This window comes from Camellia sinensis, chromosome 3, assembly GCF_055761805.1.
Source record: "Camellia sinensis isolate YWXY chromosome 3, ASM5576180v1, whole genome shotgun sequence".
Classification (NCBI taxonomy): Eukaryota; Viridiplantae; Streptophyta; class Magnoliopsida; order Ericales; family Theaceae; genus Camellia; species Camellia sinensis.
Genome location: NC_138963.1, coordinates 183,111,586 through 183,125,849, shown reverse-complemented (window position 1 = coordinate 183,125,849; position 14,264 = coordinate 183,111,586). Strand labels below are relative to the sequence as shown.

Sequence of the window (14,264 nt, the reverse complement as noted above, 5' to 3'; positions counted from 1 at the left end):
TGTTTCCCCCACCACCGGCCACAAAACAAAGGAAATGAAATCAAATAGGGTTCAAGCTTTGTTATTAGTGATAGAAATTGTTGCCTGCATGAGATGGGTGTTTAATTTGGTTGACGAGGGTGGTTATAGAAAATGATCAAATCTTGTTATGTGGTTTTGTTGTGAACGATTGCTATTTTATAGTTGTAAAACCATTTTTCTAACGCAAGACACAACGTTGATTATTTTTTATTTCTTTGATCTGTTTTCTAGTCCCGATTATTGGCTAAATTTATGAGAATGAATTTTTTTTTCTTTATTTTAACCTGGAGCAATATCAACTTTCTGGAAATTTGCAACTAAGTTGCAATCAGACTATGCTTCCTTATTTCAAGAATGTCTACAATTAATATTGCATTTAGCAAATAATTTGAAATTCTAGTTTCAAAGTTAACTTTCCAGTTTTTCTTACCAATTAATATTGCATTTAGCAAATAATTTGAAATTCTAGTTTCAAAGTTAACTTTCCAGTTTTTCTTACCTCATATGTACGAGCAAAGTGATTTTTATAAATATATATTGATTAATCAATTATTGCATTCAAATTCTTCCCCGATCCTCCAATAATTAAATTATTTCACATGATAATATGAAATAACAAAGAACAAAAAATCAAAAATCAAATTTAAAAAAAAAAAAAAAGTTTGTTTATCCCCATCACGAACTATATTAAAGACATTTTTTTTGGGTGAATCCTACTTTGAAGACTTTTTGATCAGTAAAGAAAAATTTTATTAAAAACATGAAATTAAAGGTACAGGAAGACGACATGCATCGAGAGAGATTCGGAAAGTACAAAAATACCCCTGAATCATCCTCTTTGCCGACCCAGTGAACATCCATAACGTTCACCGAAACACCCCTGTGAACATCCTTTGGCTATGGCGGCGGCCGACCAGTCCAAAATGAGGCCTGGAAAGGAGCTTTTTAGAGAGAGAAAAAAGGTCTCCTGACTGGTGAAGTCTAAAACATATAACTCCTGATGAAACAAAACAAAACAACCCCAAGCACCCCCTCAAGAAAAAAAAAGGACAACAAAGAGGAAAGACATTGTGGGAATCAAGTTCATTAAAAGCAAACACCAACACACAAACACAAAAGAGAGCTGGGCCAGCCGACCGTCATAGCCAAAGGCAGCAGTCGGCCGGCCAAAAAGGCCGGGGGCGGAGGTTTTTAGAGAGAGAGAGAGGGAGGGAGGTTTTTAGACAGAGAGAGGGAGGTGAAATTCTGAACTTCGTGTTAGCTCTAGCCTTTCTGATGCATTGTTTGCAAACTGCTTCCAATTCCTGTTTTTTACTACTTTGAAGACTTAAGCACACAGTTAACCAGTTTCTCAAAATCCAAGTAAGATGGTCCAACAGAAGAAGCCGTGGCCTCTTCACCCAACTTCTTCCAATCCATCACTTTTCTCTTCATCTCCTTCCCTTTCTCTCCTCCACCCATCAACTCTGTAATCAAGCTCTCAACCTCCTCTCTCTTTACATCACTGTTTATCTCCATCCCTATACCCCACTCTTTGCAACAGAGCCAACAGTTTGTCTGTTGCTCTGCAAAAAAAGGCCAACACAACATAGGGACTCCACTGCAAATACTTACAAGAGTTGAATTCCATCCACAGTGTGTCAAGAACCCTCCAACTGATGGGTGACTCAGGACTTGTTCTTGAGGACACCAACTAGCCAATAGACCCCTTTCTTTAGTCTCATTCACAAAATCAGGTGGAAGAATTGCCGAGTCACCAACAACCAAATCAGGTCTAATTACCCACAAGAATGTTTTCTTGCTATTAACAAGTCCCCAAGCGAATTCAATCAACAGTTGCGATGTCATCACAGTTACGCTGCCAAAGTTTACGTAAACGACAGAGTTGGGTTCTTTTGAATCAAGCCATGAAAGACAGTCATGTTGTTCTTTCCAGAGGCTTGATCCAATGGTGTTTAAGTGATTTTGTGGGATTTGGTTGAGGAGTGACTGAAGAGGACCAAGAGTGTATATGGGTGGGAGCATTGTAGATAGTCCTTCCAAAACATCATGCTCCAAGGCGTCGAAGGTGTTGAAAATGATGGCTGAAGCTTTGCGAGCATTGTGAGCTACGTCCAAAATGAAATCGATCATGATGTCGTTTGGTTGGGTGGTTCTAACGAAACTTGGGAGATCTTTCAATCGTATGCCATACATGCCTGGTATCCAGTCTATCACAGTGTCTAGATAACCATTGGTTAAATAACTTGTATCTGGACTTTCAAGAAAAAAAACATTCAGTCTATTTGGTTTTAATTTTTTTATAATTAAATTTTTTATTTTTTGTATTTTTTATATTTTTAGTGAATATTTTTTAAATTTTAAATTATTTTTTTTACTTTTTTAAATGCACCTTACTTAGATATATTTAAAAATTAAAATATTTTTTAAAAAATATTTTTAAAAAATAAATAAATACACATGAATACGAAAAATGTACAGAATTTTTGTATTTTTTTTTTGTATTTTTGATATTTAGAGAATTTTCTAAAGATTTTTTTTATTAATATTATACTTTTTAAGTATATTTATGTTAGGTGTATCTAAAAATTTAAAAAAAATTAAAATATTAAAAAAAATCAGTAAAAACAAAAAAATTTAATTTTTTAAAAGTGAATTATGAGTTTCACAACCAAACAAACTGATTTATAATTGGAAAAATACTATTCATAAAATTGATAGCCACATACCATATGCAAGTTTTTGGTTGATTTATTTTCATTTTTAGTCATTTTTGTAAAAAGAGTTGAAAAAGATTCAGACTTTTAGATTCATATCCACGAGATCAACTGAAAAATTTTACAAAAAATTAAAATTTTCAAAAAAAAAAAAAAAAATCAAGACAAAAATAAAGCAAAAGATATTGGACTTTTTTTTTATTTATTTTAGCTTTTTCAATTTTTAATTTTTTTTTTAAAATTGCTTTTTAAATTCGACACACGACAAACTGAAAAAGTAAAAAAAAAAAAAAATTGATACAATTTTTTTTTTTAAAAGGTCATTAAAGATTAAAAAAAAAATTCAAAAGAAGAGTTTGCTTATTTGGGCGTTCCCAAATATGTTTTAGAGTTAAAAATTTAGAGATGAAATAAAATTAAATATTTAATGACGAATTAGTATATTTTTGGGATTAAATTTGTTTCAAAGAGTAAATCTTGTTTGCATTTTCAAAAAAGTATTTATTAGCAATAAAATAAATATAATAAAAAAACGATATACATAACCTTATGCACAACACTATATACAGAAATAAATTTCTTACACTAGAGACAAAGACCTAGGTGAGAAATTTATGTATTTATAAGAAATTAAAAATTAAAAAAAAGTAAGTACCTTTGAGTGGAGTAAGACCATTTTCCATGAGTTTGGGATATTGCATATAGCCCATGAAGCCACTAGCACTTGCAGTGTTGATAAAAACATCAGGTATGCCCAGTTCTTCAGCCACTTTCACAGTGAACCCCATTCCAACATCTGAAACTATGCAAGTCACCGGAGGGTTGAGTTTGGCGAGTAGGACTCTGAAGGGATTTAAAAAGTTGTGCAAAATGGAGTGGCAGAGTGCCGGGATGTCCTGAGTGGCGTCGAACTCGGAGGGAGGGAGGCCGTCGGGGATGGTTTCGAAGCGGAAGGAGGGGGTGCCGGAGATGGAGTGGGGGCCCTGGGATTTGAGGAGGCGGCAGTGGTTGAATTCAGTGTTGATGAAGGTGATGTGGAAGCCCTTGTGGTGGAGGAGCTTTGCTAGTTTCAGCATTGGGTTGATGTGGCCTTGTGCTGGGTATGGTATGCACACCGCATGAGGAGGACATGGGTTATGCGTTTGTTGTTTTGCCTGAGAACTCATCTCTCTCGTTGGTGTCATTAGCATGTTTTTATGACATTAAAAAGAGCTACACTTTGCAGAGCTTATACAGAAGGACAATGCTCTACACAGCACCAACCAGTGGGGACGAACACGAATCATGTGTCACACGTTTTTTTTTTTTTTTTTTTTTTTTGTTGTTGTTGTTGTTTGTGGATCAAATGTGTCACGCATGTTGATAATTGAAATAAGTAGTACTTTTTACCCAAAAAAAATAATAATAATAAAAAAATAAGAAATAAGTAGTACTCAAGTTATTTAGGTTATCAAGGCAGTGGTAAATTTTTTGATAAATTGGAGAGATTCACTAAACTTATTATTTAAAATATTATGATATTTAGAAAAATACATTTGAAAAAAAAACTGACACGTCTACCACTTAACATATGAGTTAAGCTCTCTATTAAAATATCGGTGGTGCTATATGTACCAATTGATATATTACTTAATGTATCAATACTAGTTATGACATTATTATTGACTTCACTTATTATACAAATTATAAATACCAAAAATATGTTAAATTATATCACATCATTAATTGATACACTAATTGGTACATATAACATTATTTCTAAAAAATTATAACAACCCGAAAATTTAAATTGTTCCTTAAATTTTGTACTAGTATTATGGTTGTTTGTGATAATATATTATCAAATAAATAATAATAATAATAATAATAGATGTAATAGTAAAATAAATAATTAATTTTCTATTGGTATACGATAAATTATAATTTAATTAGAGATTAATTTATTTATATAATTATACTAAAAAAACTAAGGCCTCGTTTGGGAACAGGCTAATTTAGTAACTTTTTGGTTATTTGGCTAAAAAGGTAAGTAAAAAAAACTTGTATGTTTGGGATGACTTTTTGGCTAATTACGAAAAGATGTGCAAAAAGTAGAGAGAAAAGAGAATCTTTGACTTTTTGGTATGGGTTGTTGGCTTTTTGGCTAATTTAGTAACTTTTTGGCTAATTGACTAAAATAGCCTCTTGCCAAACGAGGCCTAAGTCAAAATATAACAATCTTAAATATTTATTAAAAATAAGTATAAATTTAAACGAATTTGTGAAAAGATTCACGCTTGGCCACGTGTTGGCCGAATGAAGCTTTTACCTCCGTATAAATAGGGAAGAGTTGATCAACTCAGGAAAAAGAAAGGAAAAAAAGAGAGACAGGAAGGGAGAGAAAGGAAGAAAAGGAAAAGTCGAAAGGGTTTTTGGCAGTGGAAAGAAAGAGTAAGGTATTATTTTTAAGGTGAGTTATGTTATACCTTGAGTCACCATAATATATTTTACATATGTTTTGAATTACTATATTTATTTTATATAAATTGTGTTTTTTAATTATATTAATACAAGTTATATTTTATTAATATTTCAATTACGTAGATTAATTTCTAAACTCTATCTGTTAAAATGAAACTCATGAATATGTATGTTTATATTTTAAAGAATATTTGACTATGACCTTATAAACAATTATGTTTTGTAAGTACCACCACGAGAGTCTCACGCCTTGGAGGACTTAAATAACCATTGGCCTCTATTTGATCACTTTGTGGCCCTCTGTTGTCATGGATCTATTGACATTTGTTCTGTGCGGAGCAAAGTGTTGTGCTGAGATAAGTGCTACACTATTGTAGGAACCACCTCTATAATCCATACGAGTCACCTCTTGAATCCGTACCTCTGTTCTGACTGTCACTCTTATGACTTATGTTCTGTTTTGCTCGGTACCATGGTTATGGTTATTTATTTACATAATCTCAGTTTTACTACTTAAATGATTATTATTCAGACTAAGTTATCTTAATTATTTTAGTTACATAATTGTCCATGGTTATTTTGTGTCCCTTATACTCTTGGTATAATATTTCTCACTCTGCCATGTGCTTATAGCTGTTTACCAATTTTCAGGAAACAATGCAATTCAGAAATAGCTTTTGAAAAGTCGGGTTACGGAATAGACACACACAGCACTTTTATGATATTTTTTATATGTAAATATCGACCTTTTTGGTCAATACATTTTGTAATAAAAATAGAAACTCCAATGATTATTTTGGTACCCTCACTTAAATATTATTTTCGTTCACGTTTATTAATTTGTTTAAGGATTGGCCGGAAGTAACCTCAGTTACTGGCCATCAAGAGAGAAAGGAAGGGAAAGAAAGGAAGAAAAGGGAAAGAAAATAATGGAAGTCGAAAGGATCTTTGAAAGTGGAAAGAGAGAGTAAAGTGTTACTTTTAAGGTGAGTTATATTATACCTTGAGTCACCATAATATATTTTACGTGTGTTTTGACTTACCATAATTTATTTTATACAAGTTATATTAATTTTTATAAATATTTCAATTACGTGAATTAATTTCTGAACTCTATTTGTTAAAATGAAACTCATGAATATGTTTGTTTAAATTTTAAAGAATATTTGACTATAACCTTATAAACAATTATGTTTTGTAAGTACCACCACGGGAGTCCCACGACTTGGGGGACTTAAATAACCATTGGCCTTTGTTTGACCACTTTGTGGCCTTCTATTGTCATGGATCTATTGACCTCTGTTCTGTGCGGAGCAAAATACTGTGCGGAGATAAGTATTACATTATTGTGGGAGTCACTTCTATAATCCGTACGAGTCATCTCTTGAATCCGTATCTCTGTTCTGACTGTCACTCCTGTGACCTCTGTTTCGTTCTGTTCTGTACCGTGGTTATGGTTATTTATTTACATAATCTCAATGTTGCTACTTAAATGATTATTTGTTCAGATTAAGTTATCTTAAATATTTTGGTTACATAACTATCCATGGCTATTTTGTGTCCCTTATACTCTTGGTATAATATTTCTCACTCTGCCATGTGCTTATAGCTGTTTACCAATTTTCAGGAAATAATGCAATTCAGAAATAGTTTTTGGAAAGTCAGGTTGCGGAATAGACACACACAACATTTTTATGATATTTTTTGTATATAAATATCGACCTTTTTTGTCAATAAATTTTGTAATAAAAATAAAAACTCAAATGATTATTTTGGTACCCTCACTTAAATATTATTTCCGCTCGCGTTTATTAATTTGTTTAAGGATTGGCCGGAGGTAACTTCAGTTACTAGCCATCACGATGCTTAACTTTTAGGTACGGGGAGCGGGTCGTGACAAAGGATATCAGAGCAATGGTCTATAAAATAAATAAATAAATCATCATTGGAACATAGCACACACGCACATTTAAGAAGTAGGATAGCGGGTAACTAGTCCCTAAATATTATATTTTGTTAATCGATTTAATTATATTATAATTTTATATGATTTTATATATATATATATACATATATATTTTGAGTGTCTAATTTTGAAGGATATTAGATATAATTTATATTTGTTATAGTAAAAGAAGGAAAAGAAACAGAGGGTGTCGGGCTCAAGCACCCACCAAAATTATAATATAATTAAATACATAGAATTTCCAGTACAGTATTTAAAAAAAAAATTCAATTTTTTTTAAAAGTGGGTTCAAATTATAAAGATACTAATTTTAAACTATTTTTCGTCAGTGGAAAGTGCACGGATAAAAGAAATGGGAGTTCATCTCAAATTCCCTCAACCTCTGCATATGATTCTGTCATTTCACTTCCAGTCACTTGTTTGATTGTGTTCTCATTTTATTTATTTTTATTTTTTTTCAGAAATAAAACCAATAAAAAAGTTTTTAAAGTTATCGATTGTTTCTCATTTTGGCCCAAAATAATTTTTGACAATTAGACAGTGAGTGGTTTTTGATAAAAATTTTTTTAGGTAATATTTTCTATCTGATTAATCATCTAATATATATTTATTAGAGTGCGTAGTGGATAGCTTATACCTATGACAAATTTTGAGAACGAAATTTTTAAAAGAAAGGAAGATTGTAACAATCTGCGAATTTAAGTTGTCCCTTAAATTTTATACTAGTATTATGGTTGTATGTGATAATATATTATTAAATAATAATAATAATAATAATAATAATAATAATAATAATAATAATAGGTGCGGTAGTAAAATAAATAATTAATTTTCTATTAATATATGATAGAGTATAATTTAATTAGTAATTAATTAATTTATATAATTATATTAAAATATTGAATCAAAATATAATTATTTTAAATATTTATTAAAGATAAATATAAATCTAATCGAATCTGTGAAAAGATTCATGCCTGGCCACGTGTTGGCCGAATGAAGCTTTTACCTCCCCCATCAACTCAGGAAAAAGAAAGGAAAAGAAGAGAGAAAGAAAAGAAAAGCAGAGATAATGGAAGAAAAAGGAAAGAAAATAATGGAGGGCGAAAGGGCTTTTAGTAGTTAAAAGAAAGAATAAAGTATTATTTTTAAGGTGAGTTATATTATATTTTGAGTCATTATAATATATTTTATGTATGTTTTGACTTATCATAATTTATTTTATACAAGTTATATTTTATTAGTTATATTAATTTTTATAAATATTTTAATTACGTGGGTTAATTTCTGAACTCTATTTGTTAAAATGAAACTCATGGATATGTTTGTTTAAATTTTAAAGAATATTTGACTATAACCTTATAAACAATTATGTTTTGTAAGTACCATCACGGGAGTCCCACGCGTTGGATGACTTAAATAGCCATTAGCCTCTCTTTGACCACTTTGTGGCCCTGTATTATCATAGATCTATTGACCTCTGTTTTGTGCGGAGTAAAGTGTTGTGCGAAGATAAGTGCTACACTATTGTGGGAACCACCTCTATAATCTGTACGAGCCACCTCTTGAATCCGTGTCTCTGTTCTGACTGCCACTCCTGTAACCTCTGTTCTGTTCTGTTCGGTACCATGGTTATGGTTATTTATTTACATAATTTCAGTGTTGCTACTTAAATGATTATTTGTTCAGACTAAGTTATCTTAAATATTTTAGTTATATAACTATCCATGGTTATTTTGTGTCCCTTATACTCTTGGTATAATATTTCTCACTCTGCCATGTGCTTTAGTTGTTTACCAATTTTTAGGAAACAATGCAATTCCGAAATAGCTTTTGGAAAGTCGGATTGCGGAATAGACACACACAGCACTTTTATGATTTTTTTATATGTAAATATCGGTCTTTTTGGTCAATAAATTTTGTATTAAAAATAGAAACTCTAATGATTATTTTGGTACCCTCACTTAAATATTATTTCCGCTCGTGTTTATTAATTTGTTTAAGGATTGGCCGATGATAACCTCAATTACTGACCATCACAATACTTAACCCTTAGATATAGGAAGCGGGTCGTGACAAAAAAATCCCTAAATGACTTGGTTATAGTTAACCTCATATCCATTTCATATTAGTATTGTTTTGGAAAATTGATAAAAAAAAGAAAAAAAAAAAAACTATCTTTTTAACTTTTTGACGTTTTTAAAAAAAAAAATTTGATTTTTTGATAATTTTTTTGTGACTTTTTCTTAGAGAACTTAATAAAAAGCTAAAAAAACATTTCCCTCTACAAATCACCATACTTTTCCCTCCAACAATAACAGATTCCATTGCTCTGCTACCTAATTTAACCACTTCTAACAAAATTTTTACAGCAGTGACAGGACCTTAGAATTTTTTCTAGAAATTATTTTGAAAAACAAATGCTCGTTTGGCGTATCACATTTGGGCTAAAATAGTCATAAAAAATAAAATATATTAAAAAATTAATAAAATAAAATATTACATCTAAATTATAATTATTTCATATTTTCTCTCACAAAAGTCAAAAAAATCAAAAAATTTAAAATAATTAAAAAGTCAAAAAGCTAAAAAATTAACCCATATTCCAAACCAACCCAATTGAGATTTATTTAGGTTTGATCCTAATATACAAAAGGTGAATATGAGCTGTACATCACTTTTCACTGTAAAATTCTTGATGAAATTTTTGATTCCGAGCTTTTCTGAATTTATTTGGGAAAAAGAAAAATCAAAACCCTTAAAAACCTTTTTAATTTTATTCACAAACAAATTACATGTTAATTTTTAATTTGTTGTAAACTTAATTATATAAAACCTAACTCTATAATAATATCATAAAAGATAAATTTAAATATTTAAATTATAAGTGTCTAATGTTTCTCGTATTTTAACCAACTCTCACAGTTAGCACCATCTTACACCAACAGACGTGATGTTACCTATCATCCACAAAAAATTATTTTGTGGTTCCAGGACCATGTAATTATGTTTTTGACCAATCACAAACTATCTCCAATCACAATACAAAATTGTAAAATTTAATTTTTTCACAAATTACAATACATCTAAAACAACACGTTGTCATGCCCCAAGCTCACTAAATAACTTCACCTAACCCACCTCCTCAGCCCAGCTCATCTTAACTAGGGCTGAGCAAGAAATTCGTAAAATCCGTAATCCGATCCAGTCCAGTCCAATCCGATAGGTTTGGATTGGTTTTTCGAATCCGTGGTTCGGTTCCGGATTGAAGAATTAAAAATCCGTAGTCCACGGATTGGTTCCGGATTGAACCTCACGGTTCCGGATTGGAACCGATCCGGACCGTATACAAATAGTCTATATTTTTATTATACATCCTCCCCATAGTATCTTCTCTTATTCTATATAAAATCTAAACTCAAACCTAAACCTCGTATAATATCTTCTTTTATTACTTTTGTTTTTTAGTTTTTAGTTTTAATTTGTAATGATCTAAATACTTATGATGAAACTAGTTTTTTTATGATTGTTTAAATTCTAGAACATTATGTCGCTATTATAAAAAAACATGTTGCTATTGTAGAACTAATATAGCGCTATGTTTATATTTTTATAAAATTAAAGTATTATATATATATATATATTTGTTATTTAATTAAGTGAATCCGTGGTCCTAAACCGATCCAATCCGTGTTGAAATGGATTGGTTCGGATTGGTTCCAAGATTTAAACGGATCGGATTGGTTCCGATTTTTCAGGAACCGTAGATAACGGATTGGTCCTGATTTTATCCCAATTCGATCCAATCCGAACCATGCTCACCCCTAATCTTAACGGGTTGTCCCAACGGGTCTCCAACCACATTCATTAACATTGGATTTCCTTTTGCTCGTGTACCTTGTTTAGAGAGTCATGGGGGTCCATTTGATGTTGGCCTCTTTTGGAGCCGCGGTTAAAAGTAGTTTTTTAGTTGTTTGGTTTATTTCTCTTTTCTAAAAATTTAGTTTTTATTATTTTTATTATTTTTGTTTTTATTGAATTTTTTTAATATTTTAAATAATTTTCTTTATTATTTTTAAATACGCCTAATATAAATATATTTAAAAAGTATAATATTTGCAAAAAATTTTAAAAGAAAAATTCACTAAGAACCATAATTAAAAAAACTCAAAACATTTTCTTATTATTGTTTATTTATTGATCTTTTTAAATAGGGCACTCGGTTGAGAAATCTAATTTCAAATTTTCTTGATCCAAAGGTCCAAGCGCTGATTTTCTTTGTCCATAAAGACAAGCATATATAAAATGACTAACATACCCTTCTGTATATATAAACCATATACAACACTGTCCAAACTCTAAACACTCACACTCCTCTATCTCTCTTTCTCCTTCGCCTCATACACAGTGCCGACTTCGTCACTTCAATCACTGCTGCCACCACCACCTCCACATCTACCTCCGTCGCCGCCTTTTCTCTCTTCTCCTCTTCACTTCCACCTCTAGTCTCATCCTCATCGTGCGCCTCTCACTCTCACGCCACCAATCTCCCTTCTCTCTATCTCTTCTCTTTTCCCTCTTTCTTTCTCGCTCCGGCCATGAGTCTCACCGTTGCCGCCATGACTCCATCGTTGATCGCCGCCATGGCTTGTGTACCAAATCGAATCCAGTCTCTCTTACTCTCACGCCATTGATCTTCTCTCTTTCTCTCTTGTTCTAGCCATAAGTCCCATCATTGCCTCCCTAACTCCATCGTCGATCATTGCCATAACCTAGGCACTAGATCGAATCCAATCTGAACTCCTCATCATCGGCGAAGCACTCAGCTATGGTCGCAATGACGAGAGAATATATAAGGATTGTCCTCCATAACTCCCTCTTAATTTTTCTTCATCAACGATCCTCAAACTGATAAGGTTTTTCAATTCCTTCATTCCTTTTCATTCTAGGGCTTTTTCTTTTCCACTTTACTTTACTTTGCTTTGATTTGCTTTTGTTCAATTTGATTAATGATACCCTTAGGGTTTACTCATTTCACATTTTTTTCTCCTTTCTTCTTCTTCAGTGTGCTACTTTCTAAGAGAGAAATAGTAAACAAAGTCATAGTGGAGTAACCCACCACCGAGTTCATTTCATCGATTTGATCAGAATTTATGGTGATTTAAATTTGATTCGACAAGCCATTGATCTGTTCTTTACGATACCCAAGTTCAAGTGTGTTCCTTTGGTAGATATCTTCGGTTGAGTTTTTTTGAGAGAAAATTGGTGATATAAACAACAAGAACAACAACGTGTATCTATATCTATATCCATTTTTTTTTAGCTATACATGTATATCTATATCTTTGATTTGGTGTTTGTTATGATTTAGAGATCTCAAAATGGAGACGGAGAGATTTGTTTTTCTTCTTGTTGATGATGATAATGATTGCAACAAATATTTTTTTTTGACATAAACAGTTTTTTTTTAATAGTGTTTTATTTTTTTTAGTCGTTGTTGTTTTTGATTATTATTGTTGTGCTTTCACTGATCTGTTAAACAAATTTCTGCTTTTTTTTTTAGTTGTTTATTATTGTTGTTGCTATTGATAATGATAATGGGGAGAATGAGAAATAAATAGTGCTCATTCTCTCCCTCTCTCTCTCTCTCGCGTACAGATAAAGTGAGAAAGAGAGATAGAGATGAAGAGTGATAAAAAGATGTTATTATTGTTGATGATGATGATTGTAACAGATAAAAAAAATTTGAACAAATAAATTTTTTTTTTTTTTTTGTTGACATGAACAAATTGTTTTCAACAATTTGCTATTTTTTTAGTTGTTGTTGTTGTTGTTGATTATTATTGTTGTGCTTTCATCTTTCTGTTAAACAAATTTGAGCTTATGTTGAGTTAGTAATTACTTGTTTTCTCGCTCTTCCAAATATTACTAGTACAATTTGTTGTAACTGAAGCTTAGTAGGTGCATTTGTTCATACTATCTTCTTCTTCTTTCTTGCATAAAGATAATTTTTGTTGCGATGCAAATATTACATACAATTGCATAAATTAACCTTATGCTAAAACCCTTTATAATTGTTTTGAGAAATAGATAATTAAATAAAAATCTGTGCTAGATTTATTTATTTATTTATTTTGTGCAGTTGTTGTTCATGATGAATGTTGTTATTGAAGATTGTGGTTAATGATGATGGTAATGGTGAAACATATTAAACATATCATCATTTTGGTTTGGATCATTTTGGTTTATTTCGAATTTTTTTCTTTCTTGTTAATATTTAACAGATAGGTGAAATAAGCTTGAACAGATAGGGAAAAAATTGTAACATATAAATAAGAAAATTTGAACAAATAAGAAAATGAACAGATAGAAAATAATTTTAAACAAATAGATATAAATTTGAACAGCTAAAAAATAATTTCAACAGATAATTGAAAAGATTAAAAAATTAAACAGATAAACATTGAACAGATAGGAAAGAATTGAACTGATAAGAAAAAAAATTGAACAGATAAGAAAAAATTTGAACAATCAAGAAACTTTTTTGAACAGACAATTTTTTTTTTTTGAGCAGATAGACAACGAAAGTCAACAGATAAAAAAGTCAACATGGGTAAAATTGGAAACAAAATGTCATTCAAAACCAATAAAAAGATTTCTCACCAAACTATTTCACAAAGGGTGGACCTATTACCAATTAAAAAAACAGAGGCACATACAAGTCTTAATTTATGAACTTATACTCCATTAAGTCCTAACTAAGATTTTTTAGACTTTCAAGTCCCATTAAATTCTTAATAGTCGAAATTACCTTTCAAACAATGATTGTACATCATTTATGATTATCTATAAAGGAAATGATGATTCGATATTTATTTTTGATTTTCAAAACTTTAAAACATAATGAAACATTGATCTGCAAATTTAAAAAAAAAAATGAAAAATGAAAAACTGATAATGTTCTCAATTTTAAAACTGAAAAAAATTGATAATATTCTCGATTTTATTAGATAGTTGAATCAAACTAATAAGCAGAATGGCAAAAATGCTTAATCTCATACCTAATTTTTTTCAATAAGTTAATGAAATAATTGTGTGAA

The 14,264-nt window shown here is 30.7% G+C and overlaps 1 protein-coding gene across 1 annotated transcript; it reads right to left on the bottom strand.

The window, feature by feature from the left end:
• Positions 1-747: 747 nt before the first annotated feature.
• On the bottom strand, positions 748-4,046 carry LOC114265183 (7-deoxyloganetin glucosyltransferase). Its single transcript, XM_028205948.2, has 2 exons — positions 3,394-4,046; positions 748-2,273 (listed from the first exon to the last, which is right to left on the bottom strand). Exons 1-2 carry the CDS (start codon positions 3,926-3,928, stop codon positions 1,336-1,338), a joined length of 1,473 nt encoding a protein of 490 aa, XP_028061749.2. The 5' UTR covers positions 3,929-4,046; the 3' UTR covers positions 748-1,335.
• Between the last annotated feature and the right edge of the window lie 10,218 nt (positions 4,047-14,264).